This window comes from Saccopteryx leptura, chromosome 3, assembly GCF_036850995.1.
Source record: "Saccopteryx leptura isolate mSacLep1 chromosome 3, mSacLep1_pri_phased_curated, whole genome shotgun sequence".
Taxonomy (NCBI): Eukaryota; Metazoa; Chordata; class Mammalia; order Chiroptera; family Emballonuridae; genus Saccopteryx; species Saccopteryx leptura.
Window position 1 is genome coordinate 271,392,148 of NC_089505.1, and position 16,733 is coordinate 271,408,880.

General features: G+C 45.7%; 1 protein-coding gene across 2 annotated transcripts in view; it reads right to left on the reverse strand.

Moving 5' to 3' along the window:
• PRKCE (protein kinase C epsilon) overlaps positions 1–16,733 on the reverse strand; it is a 512,328-nt gene that overhangs the window by 73,162 nt on the left and 422,433 nt on the right. For both annotated transcript variants that reach the window (XM_066378351.1, XM_066378350.1), the window contains one exon: positions 14,260–14,414. In XM_066378351.1, the coding sequence (XP_066234448.1) occupies positions 14,260–14,414 (155 nt within the window). The remainder of the gene's footprint in view (positions 1–14,259; positions 14,415–16,733) is intronic.

Sequence of the window (16,733 nt, forward strand, 5' to 3'; positions counted from 1 at the left end):
CACTATGGCTGAAAAAATGATATCTGCTTGAACAGATCTTCTCCACACAACAGACTTCTTGGTTGCTTCTCCAGGGAAGGTACAAAACTATACAGAAATCCCTTTCGGATGAGTGCTTCTACATGAGCAGATTTCCAACAAGGGAAGGAATTTCCTCTGAGAAACGGACCACCGCTGGGAGGGTTCTGACCCATGGCTGTGACCTTCTCCATCCCAAAGAAATTACAACTTTCTAAGCAAACAGCCCTGCTTCTCAGCCGGTTCTTGCCTATGTGGTGGGTATTGGCCCCTTGAGGAGGGAGATCTGCTCACAACAGGGATTCACACTCAATTTGGCAGTATCAGAGCCTTGAAAACGATTTATTTTTAATAAAGGCGGGGGGGGGGTGTACATATATTACAGAAGGGAAACCTACCTACAGTGTGATTCGATACTCAGAGAGCAGAGGATGGGCCACCTGGTGATGAAATTTCACAATCCAAGGAATCATGGGCCAGGACCTCTAAACCCTCCCAGTGGGCACTAGGCATTCTCACTCCCTGGATTCACTTCCCTCCAGAGCCTCACTGAAGCCATTTGGAGAAGCCATTTCAGAGGTTCATTTGCAGATTCTGTTCAAGGCATTCCCAGACCAGCAATCTTGGGATCGCAGAGCCAGATCATCCAATCCAACTGTCATGTATGGACTGAGGTCCAGAGAGAAGTAATTTGCCTGTGGTCACTCAGCTGAGGCAGAGGTTTATTCGAGTTCTGACCCTGTGGCATTTCCACGGTAGTGCTGCCTCACTAAGACACTGTGTAGAACAAAAAGACCCATGGAATGGAGCAGGGCACACAAAAAGGAGGCCCAGGGAGGTGTTAGTCCCGCAAGAAGTCCAATTGAAAACACGTCCTGTGGCCAAATATGCTTAGAAAATCCCTCCACCTCCCTGTAGGTATCTTCTGGGTACATTTGAATAGGTTGGTCAATAAATCGAGAGCCATTAGGTAAAACCATGAGTATAACATAATCTGAGAAAGCTCTATAAGAACTTGCAACCAAGAAATGGTTATACTACAATGTCAGAAATGTTCTAATATAATGTAGCAGACACAATGTTAACTGGGGTAAGAAGATGCCAGCTTTGCTCGACAGGGTCAGGGGAAATGAGCTGAAGTTGAATCTTAAAGGTTGGGAAGGGTTAAAGGAAAATAAAAAGTAAAAAAAGGAGGTATGGCATTCCAGGAAAAGGTATGGTATTTCTAGGCAAAGGGAGGGGTCACGTTGTGACTGTTGATGCACAGGATCTAGGTAATAAATGCACACTGTGTGTGGCTGTGTTGACTAGGACACCTGTTAGGCTAGAAGAAATGTAAGCAGGAGTACAGCAGTAGAAGCACTTGGGAAGACAGGGATAGAAAGAAACTTGTATGCAAGTGCCAGAGATTAACTCGTGAGAGGGTCAAGCTTGGGGTAAGAGGCAGAGGAGTGTGGACATTATCCCGAGACAACATGGAGTCACTGCAGAGTCCTCAGCAAGAAAGTGCCCCAACTCCTTGTTTTATGACAACTAATCTGCAGAAATGGTCAGCCTGTTACCACATGACCAAAGAGAGAAGCAAAGCCATTGCAGTGTGGCCCCTATGGCCTCCACATGCAGGGGCATTCCTGCCCAACCCCACTGCAAGTCATCTTGGACTCAGCCAGGGCCCACGGAGACTGCGGGACCAGCTCAGATGTCCACACAGACTCTGCTTGCACGTGGCAAAGCCACTGCCCATTGTTGGCTAAAACAATTCCTGTTTTTAGTAGCTCAATCATTAGCCAGAGTCATCGAAGAAACATCAATATGACTTAATCCAGGAGAACAGTCTCTACTATTGGATACATTGCACTAATATCATACATGTCCCAAGATTTCTATTTTCTGTAGAACACTGCACAATCATAAGATAAAAGCGAATATATAGACATTGACTTTCCTTCATAAGCTAGGCCCCAGCTCCTCCAACTAGCTGTTGTTCAGAAAACTTTAACCTGACAAAGTGTTTTCATCCGTTTGCCAACTGGCAGGATACATTCAGGGTGAAACTTTCAAGATGGAAAAAATGAATCTCATCAACTGTCCCCTCAGCCACTTGTGAAATAGAACAATGATGACAAGAGTAACAGCAGCTAACATTTACTTTATACATGTATTAACATGTATTCGGTTCTCACAATGTCTCTTTGAGGGAGGTAATATCCCCATTGTACAGATGAGGAAATTGAAGTTTACAGAAGTAAGTTGCTTGCCCAGATAATATAGTATCTGCTGAGCAGTGGAGACAGGGTTTGAGCCCAGGAGTCCTCAACCACTACACTGGGTTCTCAGTCCTACGAGGGTATCATGAGACACACAAAAGTAGGGTCCCTGATAATTTTTTCTTTGAACACATACTACCAGCTGAACCATGCAAACAAATTTAATCAAGAATTTCCCTCTGGTTCCAAACTTCCTGTTGCTCTGACCTCCAATGTCAGTGGGAGTCAGAATTCTACTTCTCATCTGGTCAGCAAGAATATGGCTTCTTCAGAGGAATGTCAACTTGTCTTTCACCCCAAACACTTCAGTCTCCACTCTCCCCTCCCCTTACCATGTCGCAATGACTTCACGATCACTGGCAGGTAACAACACCACATGCTGGGGTGGAGATCTTGTGTTTAAGTAACCCTAGGCCCACAAAACAGTGACTGAAAGACCCAGGATAATACTTGGCATTCCTTTATCAGAAAGACAAGCCCTTCAATTAGTCAACATGATAGAGGGACGGAATGACTTTATCTCATTACCAAAATGCTCATTTCTAATGACAGCTTATTTGCTGAAACAGGTCATTTAGGGCCCGGGGGGTGGCAGTGCTTATGAAGATGGACAGATGCAAAGGGAGCCCACCAGGGAGGCTGTGGCACCAAAGCCAGACTTTGCAGCTTTCCAATGCAAGCACACCTGTCAGCTCTCCCAGCCTATGGTTACTGTCACATGCACTGATTAGTACTCACTTATCCTGTCCCAGGGTCCCCAAATGTTCATGCTATTGGAATATTGCCAAAGAGAGGCTCCCTTCTCTGGAATATTGCCTGACCTTGAAATCTGGCCTGGCCCTAGATGGGCCCTTAACCTGCAAGGGGGGCCCACTCTCACATGCCCACCACCCTGTTCTGCCCCTTACCCAGGTAGGGGCGTTGCTGCACTGTCATCATTGCTGGTGGTCTATACTTTCCCCAGACCTGGCTTCTATGTCCATTAGCTTATTTAAATCTTTCAATTTATGCCCAAACTGCAGGTCTGGCCATCTTTTTTTATTTAATATCAGTTCAGCTCCATTTTACAGATGAGAAAACTGGATCAGAGAGATTAAGTCATTTGCCTGGGCTATACCATTAGTAAGTAGCACAGCTGTGCTTTGAACCTGGGTCCTCTGCATTAGTTTGCTGCCTTAATTAAGTACCACAGACTGGATGACTTAAATAATAAATATTTATTTTCTCATAGTTTTGGAGGCTAGAAGTTCCAGATCATGGTGCTGGCAGTATTGGTTTCTTCCGAGGCCTCTCTCTTAGGTTTATAGATGGGTCTTCCCAAGTGTCTTTAGATGGTCTCCCCACTGCATGTTTCTGTGTTCTAACCTCCTCTTCTATATAAGGACACCAGTCATATTAGATTAGGGCCCACCCATATGATCTTACTTTACCTTTTACCTCTTTAAAGCCCCTCTCTCCCAATAGAGTTATATTCTAGGGTATTGGGAATTAGAACTTCACCATAAAATCTGGAGGGGATAGAGTTCCGCCGTAAGACCCCCTGACTCCTTAGTCCTATGTTACCATTCATTCAACCAACATCCAGGGAACCTCCCAGGTACCAAGGGTTGTACTCAGCACTTCTGCCACTGTTTCCTCATGTAATTTTCGAAACAGTCCAGGGAGGTTAGTGTTTTAATTCCCATGGTACAATGAGGAAACTACATTTCAAACAGTTTAAGTATTCTGCCCCTCGCCCAAAGGACAACAAAGATGAGGCAGACCCAGGATTCTATTCTCCCAGTTCTCTAACTCCAAACTCAGCACTGTCTCCAGCATACAACTTTGCTTCCCACACAAAACCACAGCTGGCAGCAATGGGAAGAATGGCCTGACAGTTGCAGCAATGGGGTGGAATTGGGCGGGATCTCCTTTTTTGAAAAGATCATAAATCCCATGGATAATATTGGGACCTACCAAACAGGGTTATTGTAATGATTAAATAAATCACAAAGTGCTCAGAATTGTGTTTGGCTTGTAACAAAGGCTAAATAAGTTTCTTGCTCTCGTTGTTGTTGTTACTACTGCTAGAGTGGTTGTTATTTCTGTTAGTATTATTATTGACTTCTGGATAAAGAGAGTAGCTTGAATACCCACAACTATATGTTTCTTCTTCCAAAATTATACACAAAAGCTTAAATACACAAAGATGAGGAGAACAAGGGAAGAAACAATAGCAACACAAATTTGGAATCTGGAAAGCAAAGGGGTGAGTGGTAAATGACTAAGTAGACTCCAAAAAAGAGCTGAATCCTAAACTAGCAATGGGGAAAGTCAAGAGCAGTCAAATTTATGCTGCAGAACCTCCCACCTTCCGCCCCACCAAAGCCGAGGCTCAGGAATTTGCAGTAACAATTATCTCTGGAGGTAAGGGTGATGTGAAGAGAGACAAAATATATTTGGTTGAAAAGCAACTATAGACTAGGTTTCTTCTTTACACAGCCTGTTCCCTGCCCCCAGGGGTTTATTCTCTAAAGAAGAGAGACAGAGGGTCCCCAGACCCAGGGTGGGAACAAGGAGAGAGGACAGGCACCATGGTACAGAACTGAAAACAAGCAAATTAAATGGACATGTGTACTCTGGGAGCTGATCTTTCAAACCCACATCCCACCTCATTTGGCTCCTACCATATTCACTGCCAAGCCCTCTGTCTTCAGGTAGGACTCTGAAAGTGTCTTCCCAGGGTAATCTAACACTCTCAGAGGAGAGCTCCAAAAATATTGATAGTCAAGGCTCCCCAACTAAGTGGTCAGCCAGATTAATCTACTATGAACCCCAAGTTGACTAATCCGATATCTGAATAACAGTTTCAGAAAGAGAAACCAGAAGAGAAGAAATTATTAAAGAAATAAACATTTTCCAGAATTAAAGGACATGACCTTCTAAATTGAAAAGTCTATCCAGAGCCCAGTGCTATGATAAAATAGGCCCTCATCACATCAGTAAGCAATTAACAAGCTTCAGAAAAAAGGAACAGGTCCTTACAAAGGATCAAGAATCAAAATAGTTTTAGATTTCTTTTTTTTTTTTTTTGTATTTTTCTGAAGTTGGAAACAGGAAGTCAGTCAGACAGACTCCCGCATGCGCCCAACCAGGATCCACCCAGCAGGCCCACCAGGGGGTGATGCTCTGCCCATCTGGGGCATTGCTCTGTTGCAACCAGAGCCATTCTAGCACCTGAAGCAGAGGTCACAGAGCCATCCTTAGTGCCCGCGCCAACTTTGCTCCAATGGAGCCTTGGCTGCGGGAGGGGAAGAGAGAGACAGAGAGGAAGGAGAGGGGAGGAGTGGAGAAGAAGATGGGTGCTTCTCCTGTGTGCCCTGGCCGGGAATTGAATCCGGGACTCCTGCACACCAGGCCAACGCTCTACCACTGAGCCAACTGGCCAGGGCCTAGTTTTAGATTTCTTAATAGCAACACCAGGAGTTAGAAGGCAATGGAACCATATGAAATTTTGAGAAATAATAGTTTTCAACCTAGAATTCTGTAACCAGCCAAACTCTTCATCAAGTTTAAGAGTAAGATCAAGATGATTTCAGATATAAAAGGAAGGTCTCAAAGATTTACTTCCCATACTGTTTCTCAGAAAACTGTTGGGGGTGCTTTCCCATATCGAGGGAACATATCAAGAAAGGGGAGACAGGAATAAAAAAGAGAGGAGCTTCCATGCCAAAGAGAGGCAGAAGGAAGCCTAGGACAACAGCACAGGGAGATCCCAGGGTGACAGCTACGCAGCAGGCACCAAGGACAACCATTCAACTGGAGCAGTTTAGAAGGCTCTGGGAGAAATGTTCCCAGGAATACAACATTGATAGAATTCCTATGGCACCTAAACATCCTGAAGGGAGATGTGGACATTCTGTAGAGAGTCTGAGTTGAATTAATAATAACCACATAGAAAACCAATGGATGATTCTTATCTGCAGGGAACACAAAGAAATTGTATGGGAAAGGAGAAGTAATTACAGCTTACCATGTGGCTTAGTTCCAAGTAATATTTCAGTCATAATAATGCATACAATGTATATTCATTTAACCAAAATTACAGTAAACTTTATCAGGAAGATGGGAGGATGGGAAGGGTGGGGCAGAGAACTGAATTCTCATTTTCATAGTGGCAAGTCATTAGATAATGCCTGTAACAAAGTTTTAAAAAGGAACAATCAACACATGTTATTTAGAAATATACAGGCCCATACCCAAAGTGTCAGCTAAAAGAACTGAAAGTGGTTGTCTCTGTGGAAGGGGAAGAGGGGGAAGGGGAGGAGGGAGGGCAGAAAAAGGCTTTTTATTTCTTTAAACACCTGGTAGAACAGTTTGACTTTATCTATATGTACATCTTTGATTAAAATAACATCTGAGGTTTATAACACCTCACTGTATAAACTTGGATGTGTTACTGCCCAGTTTGGGTTTCCAAATTCCATCTATAAAATGGAGTTGGATTAGATAGTCTCTGGGCCCAGCCCTTGCTGATCCAACCTTCACACTCGAGACTCCTGCCACGGTGGCTGCATCCTCCCATTAGACCCTTAGGAGTTTTATTAAATATCATTTTCTACTTCTGGTGAAGATGGAGAAGATAAGGATTCTTACCAGGAGTGATACTGGGGACTATAAAAAGACGGAAATAAAATTAGTGTGTGTGTGTGTGTATCCCTATGGATGGAGAAATGTCAACAGATGAGACCAATGCTCTGTGGAAAAATAGATCCCCAAGTGCCCTAAACTGATTTTCTCAGGGCCAGGTCCTAGAAGACTGGGAAGGAGAAAGGGATCACCCCAATTCCTTCTCTTCCCTTACTTTGTATTAACATCAGATTAATGAAAAATGTAGTGAAAGATGAGACTGTAAATATTAGCTCTTCCACTTAGTAACATAGGCTTTAACTAGAGACTTCAAGTCAGGAAATGCTCACTGTGCTAATGGTAGGAGCTGATTCCAGGGCTCAAGGCAGGCACACACTTTTCCTGCCATCAGCTAGCAGGAAGGCGAGACTACAGTGTACATTACAACTTCATATGCATTTTCCAGGGAGGCCTGGCTTGCAGAGCGCAGCCAGAGACCTCAGTCTGTCTCCAACTTTTTCCAGGGCAAACCTGTCTAAGCCCCTCCTTTTGGGCTTTGTCTACCAGACCTGGAGAGAACAAGACATTTAAGACTCAGGTGTCTGAGGTTTGACTACATCTTTGTTCCCTGCTCTTAATTCTTATTTGACTTTTTTATAAACATTGTCATTGGCAAGGAAAGCCTTTTCTGAGCACCTCTTGAATATGGAGAGACCTAGACTGGGCCAGAGCAGAGACACCCTCTGTCTCCTCTGGTCTCCCCACTGGCCACCCAGTTCTGGCAGCAGGCGTACGACAGGCTCCCAGGGCGGACTGACTCTGGGGGAGGGATGATGACGGCTCATTGAAGATGGAAAGTCTTGGAAAACTTAAGGAGCAGAAGGGCTTTAGAACTTATAACTTCCTCCTCTGCTGGATAAAGACCAAATTTTAGTGCTTCAAGTGACAAATGTTAATCATTAATAACACTTTACACAAATAAAGTACCGGTCATTTCCCACATGCTTTCATATCCTCCACAGCCTGACTTCCAGCCCTCACTCTCAACTTCCATATGGAGACAAGGCAGTCAGTCTCTGACCTGCTCAACGGAAGCCGGTCTCAAGGAGGTTCGCTAACTTGCCCAACAAGATTTCTTGAATTTTCTAGAAACGGTTCAACTGTTTTACCTTGGGGAGCTATGAGGTTGGTGAAGGGAAAACTGACTTTATACCTTTCTTTGCTGCTTAAATTTATATTTTTCACATGACTATTATTTTTATAATTTTTCAAAAAGGAGTTTAATTTTATAGGAAGGAAGGAAGGAAGGAAGGAAGGAAGGAAGGAAGGAAGGAAGGAAGGAAGGAAGGAAGGAAGGAAGAAGGGAGGGAGGGAGGGAGGGAGGGAGGAATTCATTTTTTCTGCAATTCCAGGATTCCCTTTTGAAGCCTGGACTTCAAATCTTCTTTTAATACATCGTAATAAAAATCAATTCATGCTATAACAACATTCACAAACCTTTACTGAGTACTTACTCTGTGGCAGCACTAGTCAAAATTATTTAGACCTACCAACTCACCAAATCCCTACAAACTCATGAGACAGGTACAGCAATTGTTCCCACTTTAGAGATGAGGAAACTGAGGCACAAATAGTGAGGCACTTGGCCAGGTGGTAGAGGCCATGTTCTTCACCACCCTCTGCTGCAGTGCTCCTGACTTCTGGATTGTGCAAGAATAAGGAGATATGTTCTTGTCTGTCAAGCCTTGGTTCTCTCCCCACGGCCCCGGCTGCCCTCTGTCTGAGGCAGGTCACACAGTCTGCCTTTTCCAAGTTGCAGGGATGGAGGACTGCTCTCAGGGTCCAGCCACTGCTGTTGGGCAGCCCAGAGAAAAATGCATAAGCACTGAGCATGTTGTAGAGAAGGAGAAAATCCTCCAAGTCAACTTTGAAAAAGAAGGCCCACCTGTCAAAACCTCCACCTCCCACGTGATGTACAAGTGTGGAAGGAGGGAAAGGGATTTTTAAAAGCCATTGTTAGGAAGAGTGAACACGCGGTGAGCCTTCCTCCACGGAGGAGTTCCAGGAACACTGGGAAGGGGACACAGAGACAGTGCTCTGTTGCTGCCCGGCGTGGGGAACCTGACACAGGGAGGGACCAGAGGGAAGGGGGCTGTGCCTGTCAGCCTGGGCTATCCCACAATGTGAGCCACCAGTCAGAGCAATGTCTTCTTCCCTTAGTTCCCAAACACTGGCAATTAGTGGCTAATTAGTTTGCAAATTCCAGTGGGAAGGCTGGAAAATTCAATCTCTACTTCAGCATTGAGGTTCCCCTCCAATAACGGGTTTTGCCAAGCTTCCAGATGAAGCCCTGTATCACACAGAATATGGTCTCTGCCTGGGCCTCAGCACAGCCAATTGGACACATGCTCACTGCTTCTCCAGCCAGCCACAGACTAACTACTCTGAACAGCCTTCTGCTGACATTTAAAGCAAAGCATCATGGGAAAGAGAGATCACGTGGTTCTCATTAGTCCGTAAAATAAGAGATACAAAGAAATGGGGGCCTTTTAGGGTCAAGGAAAATAACTGTGTGTTGTGTGTTAGGAATGCTTCCAACACAGACTTTCAAGAAGTATACACCTATGACATAGCAACCCACTGGACCAGAAAGCTCTGGAGTTATAGACCAAAAGAACAAATATTTAGTGAGCACCTACTATAAACAGAGTGCTATTCTAGGTCAACTAAGTGACCACATAAATGTGACGTTCTCAGTCACAGAATGGGTATCTCAGGTGAAAATACAAGAGCAGCAAAGGGCACCTACAAGATGCCTGGTACAGAGAGCTGTTATGTCACTCAGGGGAGGTCTGAACGCACCACAGTCAGGGAAGACTTCACAGAGCAGGGGCACTTGACATAGTCCTGAAGGCAGAATGGCATTTTTCTAGACCTGTGGTCCCTAAATCATCTGAGGAATGCTTTAAAAAAATTACAGTCATGAACACCATACCAGACCTTCTGAGTTCAAAAGCTCTAGGAATGTTACCCTGAAATCATCATTCTTTAAAAAAAATTATTATTATGGCAAATTCAAAACATACACAAAAGCAGAATAGTGAGCCCACATGTACCCATCACCCAGTATCAGCAATCATCAACTTTTTTCTTGCCTATGTCCTTATCTATTTCCCCTCCTCTTGTATTACGGAATCTACATATTTTTAAAACCAGGAACTCTGAGGCAGCCAAACCATGAATGTGAGCAGGGAACTACTCACTGATCAAGACACAGAGGAAGAGCAAGGGAAATCCAGGGACAGTGGGAACACGAGGCTCAGAAAAATGAAAGAGAATGGTATTTGGGGAAGAACAACAAATAACCCGGAGTGCCTGCCTGGCAGGGGACACAGGACAAACGGTGGTTAGGGTCAAAGGATTGTTGCAGGTCACCAGGGCCCTATTCGTATATATGTGTCTTTTTTAAAAACACGAAAAGGCGTCTCCTCTGGGTAGTAAAAGTACTCTTTTCTCGGGCAGACACCAGGCACACAGCAGAGAGCCCCACCCCCCATTCACTGCCCGCACTCTTCACTTCTGTGCCCAAACCACAGAGCTGTGCACAACAGCCTGAGGACCAGGGTGCCGGGGAGTCTAAAAACTGGTGAAGGGGACAGTGCTTGATCTTATAAGGGATGTAGGATGCAAAGAAGGGAAGCATGTAACCATTGGCCTGTGCTTTGAAAGAATGCTGGGCAACAATAAAGTGAGGGGGTGGAAAGAGAGAAGGGTGGAAAACCAAGCAGCAGTGAGTCACGTCTATAAACTATTGCAAACTAGCCAGGGAAGAAGGCAGATGGCCCTGAAGGTCAAGTCCTGAGAGTGATGTTTGAGAGAAAGATCTTGTTTGGGGTTCCAGAGGAAACCGGGGGGTTAGGTATAGTGATATGAGAGTCGCTGGCACATACGAGTCCTTTGTAGGCAGGCAAATGTCGAGTTTGCTCAGGGAGTGTATTTAGGGTAAGAATAAAGCGAGATGAAGGCCCTGGGGAAACCAGCATTGAACTAATGGGGGTTGGAGGGAAGACGGAGTCAGGCCAGGTGATAATAGAGACTGAGAAGAACCACTCAGGGAGGTGAGAAGGAGGGGGGGGGGAGAGAAAGTATGGCTCATAGAAGCCAATAAATAGAGCAAAGGTGTTCACAGGTGTGGCGTGAGGGACATATTCATTTAAGAATGTGTATAGGAGAAGAAAACTAGAAATGTAAGGGAAAGTCAAGTCCTGGAGTACCTGGAATGACAAGCTAAAGAGTTTTGGGCTTGGACTTGAAGAGGCTGGGTAACAAGTGTCATTGTGTACAGCATTAGCTTGTTGATCCATTACACTTTCTAATGGCCTTAGGGAAATTATTCAAGGTAAGCACGTCTCTGAATCCCTGCTAGTAAGCTATGGATAATGATATCCACTCTAACAGGGATGGTATGGGGAACACATCTCAAAGAATGAATTCTTCTTCATGTCATGGTACCTAACAATGCACTACCTTGTAGTATGGGTGATCTTTATACACATCTAACTCTTATATCTCTAACTAGCTTGTAAACTGTTTTGGGGGCAGAGATTAGGGTTTTAAACTAATTGAAGTTAATGATCACTTGTTGACTATTTACTCCTTGCAAGATGAGAAGAGCATGTAAAATAAAAAGATTAAAAGGTCAGAAAAAAGAAAAAAGAAAAAAGAAAAAGAAATGGTCCTTGTAAGTCCAGTAGTCGCAGCCTCCATCACAGCCGCCTGGCCTGTGCAGGTTCTTATTTGATTAGACGTTAATGAAACTATGAAGCCAAGAACTGGTGGGCCATTTTCTTCATTTCTAGCCTCACACTCGGCTGGCAAGTAAATACACTCCGCGAGAAAACACTTCCCTTTCCATTCAGGGCTCCCAAAGCCACTGACTCATTCCAAGAATCAAAGGCCTCACCAGTTCAGCGGAGCTTACAAAGCCCCTCTCCCCTGTTTCCCATCTCCCTTCTCCTCTCTCCACAAACTGGCTTCCCCTTCAGCTCTCCTCCATCTTGGCTGCCTCTCCTCGGCCACAGCGTGGCCTCTTCTCCCGGCAACAATGTGGTCTCTCTCTCTGCCCAAAATGGCCTTCTAGCTCCTCCTTTTAAAACTTTTCAGCACAAAAGCCCTCCTCCAGCACACATTAGCATAACCAAACCCCTTCCCAAGCATGAAGGTAATTAGCTGCATCACCTGGGTGATGCCCATTCACGTGGGCAGCACCATTTTTAACAATAAAAGTGAGCAAAACCAGAAAATACAGATTTTACAAACTCATTTGCCCAAAAGTCCTTAAGAGGGTTTGCAACTTAGTGAAGGATCCACATGGATGCCTAACCCTAGCACATGGTGAACAGTGGCAGCTGAAGCCATGAAAGTCTCAAATTGCAATTCATTCCCAAATTGCAAATAAAAATATGGGGGGATAAAGACAATCTGGTGGGGGGACCAGGCTTTGCACAGGCAGGCGGTATTGCAGGAGGCTTCTGGGTTGGACACAGAGGATAGAGAGGAGGGGCATAAGCACAGGAAAGTTGGGAAATGGCAGATGAGTTTGAGGAAAGCTAAGAACATTGGTGGGTTCAAAACAAGGTATTGTGGGACATGAGAAGAGAAAGGTGTATTGGACTGTAGCAGACAAAAGCTAAGGTGACTTCCGAGGACTCCTGCTCTGGCAAATTCTATAATCCACCCCCCTCTTGAGTTTGGTTAGACTTACCTCTAACCAAAAGAATGTAGAAGAGGTGATGGGACATCACCATCATGATTATGTGATATTACAGGGCAAGGGCAAAGGGACTTTGCAGATATAATCAGGGTCTCTAATCATTTGGCTTTGAGTTAAATGAAAAGATTATCTTGGTTAGGCCTGATATAATCCAGTGATTCTTTTAAAGAAGGGTCCAGGCCTTACTTAGAGACTTTCTCTCCTGCTAGCCTTGAAGAAGCAAGGCACAAAAAGTCTAGAGCTGGAAGGAAATGAATTCTGCCCACAATCACATGAACTTGGAAGAGGACCCCAAACTTCAGATAAGGATGCAGCCTGGCTGACACGTTGCTCAGAGCAGGGAGATCATGAGCACAGGGCCCACATACAGCACGCCTGGACTCCTGACACGTGGACACCGTGAGATAATAAATAAGTGTTGTGTTAAGCCACTCGGACGGTGGTGATACGTCATGCACCAACAGGAAACACGTACATGAACTCACAACACAGAGGGCCATGAACAGCAGGCTGGAAAGCACCGGCATTTTATACAGCCCACAGGGAAGCACTGACTGCTTCTGAGTGGAGACACACATCCTTTAGGAAGCTGGCAGATGTCAGGAGGAAGCCAAGCCTGGGGTAGGAGTTGGTCTGAAGCCCTTTAAGAGAGTTCAGTCAGGGCACTGCTCCCAGGAGCAGGAACTTTACTGACCAGAAAAGTTCTCGTGAGTGACTAAGTTCTGAGGTGAACCACGCCCATTAATCTTCCACCCAGTTAAAAAAAAAAAAAAGGAGGAGGAGAAAGCAAAATCCAAGATATTGATAGTCACTTAAAAAACCTTAAGGAACTTTAACATCTTGGTTGCTAATTATAAATATTTACTCCTCCCAGAACTCCTGACCTCACAGAAGAGCCTGCATAAATAGCCCCCTGTTGCCTTACTGGAAAATGTGTGTGTGTGTGTGTGTGTGTGTGTGTGTGTGTCTGTGTGTGTGTGTGTGTGTGTGCTCACACGCGCGCACGCTTGTGTCTCGTGTTTTCTTGGAAGGGTGACAGGGCAGTAATATGGGACTAGATGATCTGCAAAGAGTCACTTCCTGCTGGATATTGTCTAGTTCTCTTCCCCTCCTTGGCCGGGATCATAAACCCTGGGACCCCCAAGCAGTTCCTCCTCCTCTGAGTCTATCTGCTGGAGACAACTAAGCCAAACAAACTCAGGAAGTGGCAAGAGGTTGGGAAGGGGAGGAAGTTCGTGGCACAGAAGGGAAAAGTAAAGAGAATACCCTGATGTTGAAGGAAGAGGGTGGGGAGAGAAAGAAATGAAGGTCACCCCAAGGTTGTTGGGCGCCAGACCTTTAAAATGTCGTTCTTGGGCTTTCAATCAAAACTGGCACAAACAGTGGGTCTCCCGGGGCTCTTCAAATATTAACATTCATAGTGATAAACAGCCTCCCTGCCCCCAAAGTCCTCTGTAAGCAAATTAAAACAAACAGCTAATCTAAAGTGGGTTGCTAAGCGATCCAGTTGGGCAGGAGCCAAAGTCAGTTCAAGTGTCTGGAGAATTCCTTACTTTTTCACTTTCAGGAGAGAGAGGAGGAGAGAGGTGCTACCTGTAGATGACTCCATGTTGGTGGAGGAACATGAGGGCGGACGTAACCTCAGCAGCATAGAACCGGGAACGAGGCTCATCGAATTTTCGGGAGCGCTGAATCTGGAACATGAGGTCTCCTCCATTTACATACTCCATGACGAAAAAGAGGCGGTCCTGGAAGGACAGAGAACATGTCCTTTACTAGTGCTATCGTAGCTGCCCACAGGGCCGCATGCTGGGAGCCCAGAGTAACCGAACCGGACTGCCGGGGGAGGAAAGTACCACATGGATGAACGCTGTAAGTACGTACACAATCCAGACAAAAGATGAGTGAGCACAGCACACAAATGAGGGTCTCAGGTGTTATTCTAACATCTCTTTCTCTGCATTACTTTCACGGGCATCTGCTTGGTCTAGTGGAAGAAGTCCAAAGTCGACATAAGGAAACCCGGGTCTTTGTCCGATTTCTGTCACAACCTTGAAATATGGCCTTGGACAGGTCTGGAGGTTCCAGTTTACCTTTACCTATGTGGCAGGTTGAATAATGGCCTCTCTAAAAGATGTCCCCAAACTTGTAAACATTTCCTGTGATGGCAGAAAAAAGGACTTTGCAGATGACATATTAAGGATCATGAGATGGGAAATTATCCGGAATCACCAGGGTGGGCCTTAAATGCCATCACAAATGTCCTCATAAGAGGGAGATTTGAGAAGGGAGGAGAATGCAACATGAACACAGAGACAGAGATGGGAGTGATGCGGCCACAAGCCAAAGAAAGCAGCCACCGCCGGAAGCAGAAAGAGACAAGATCCTCTCCTAGAGCGTCTGGAGGAAGTGTGGCCTAGCCCACACCTTGCTTTGGCCCAGTGACACTGGTTTTAGACTTCTGGTCTCCAGAACTGTGAGGAAATAGATTTCTATGGCTTTAAGCCACCAAGTTCATAGCAATTTGTTAGGGCAGGCCCAGGAAACTAATACAAAGTAGCATAGAATGATGAGACTGCGAGAGCCCCTTCCCCTGAGGGCCCCTTTCACTTTGGATGATGCTCTTTCTGGGATTCCCACTTCAGCCAAACCACAGTCACAACTCATGGTGGGCGGTGCCTTCTTACCCACATTCCATGATAACAGGGGAAGAAAATGGACTAAAATTCAATTTTACGTAGGTTCTTAGCTACTTTTTTCTAAGCCTGTAGTGGATGGGGTGCTATGCTTGGCAGGAGGTAAAAATGATAAGCCATCACTGTACTTGGGGGGCTTATTATCCAAGGGTGGAGATGGAAAATGGGCAGAATGATAAAAACAAAAATAGGAGCAGAGTTCCTGTAAGACTCTCTGAAAGGTGCTGGAAGGGTCAGAAAAAGGGAGAGCTCTCTGAACTAGGGTGTCCATGGAAGATTTTAGATGGGGTGAGCCCTGGAGAGAAGGAGGAGGTGGGGGCAGACATGACAGATGCCTGCATGTGGAAATGCTTAGGGACCGGTAAACTGAGCAGGTCCACTGGGGTGGGAGGGTCACGGAGCAAAGGGGGAACAGTGATGTCTGGGAGGCCCAAGGAGCACAGTGCCTTCTCACCGTAAAGGTAGAGTACAAAGTGAAGCTCCCAGGAGAATGTTAGCATATTGTTTTCAATCAAAAACCACAGAATCCTTTCCATTAAGACGGAGTAAAAATCACAATGATACTTCATCCATGAAATGGATAGCACACCCGACTGACATCTCTTTGAAAATAAGTCCCTTGTTAAGAATTGTTAGAGGCCCTGGCCGGTTGGCTCAGTGGTAGAGCATCGGCCTGGCGTGTGGAAGTCCCGGGTTCGATTCCCGGCCGGGGCACACAGGAGAAGTGCCCGTTTGCTTCTCCACCCCTCCCCCTCGCCTTCCTCTCTGTCTCTCTCTTCCCCTCCCGCAGCCGAGGCTCCATTGGAGCAAGGATGGCCCGGGCGCTGGGGATGGCTCCTTGGCCTCTGCCCCAGGCGCTGGAGTGGCTCTGGTCGCAGCAGAGCCCCGTCCCAGAGGGGCAGAACATCACCCCCTGGTGGGCAGAGCGTCGCCCCCTGGTGGGCGTGCCAGGTGGATCCAGGTTGGGCGCATGCGGGAGTGTGTCTGACTGTCTCTCCTGGTTTCTAGCTTCAGAAAAATACAAAAAAAGAAAAAAAAAGAATTGTTAGAAATTCAGACTACCTTCTCTCACACTACAAGCTCCACAAATTTTCAGGCTTTACTGGTATTCACAAAGGGCCCAAGGTCGAGTCTTCTATTTGCTCTGCCCTGCCCCTTCAAGATTTGCCTCACTTTCTTGTCAGGGTGCAATTTTATACTCAGAAGTACAGAGGCTGCCTGCGAGCATTCATTCAATCATCCATTCCCCGTCTAAATCCTCATTTCAAATGCTCAGGACAACCCCAGCTCAATGAAACCAGAATTTCTGAGGGAGACCTCAGGCATTAGTCATTTTCAAAGCTCCCCAAGTGATTTCAGTGAGCAGCCGCT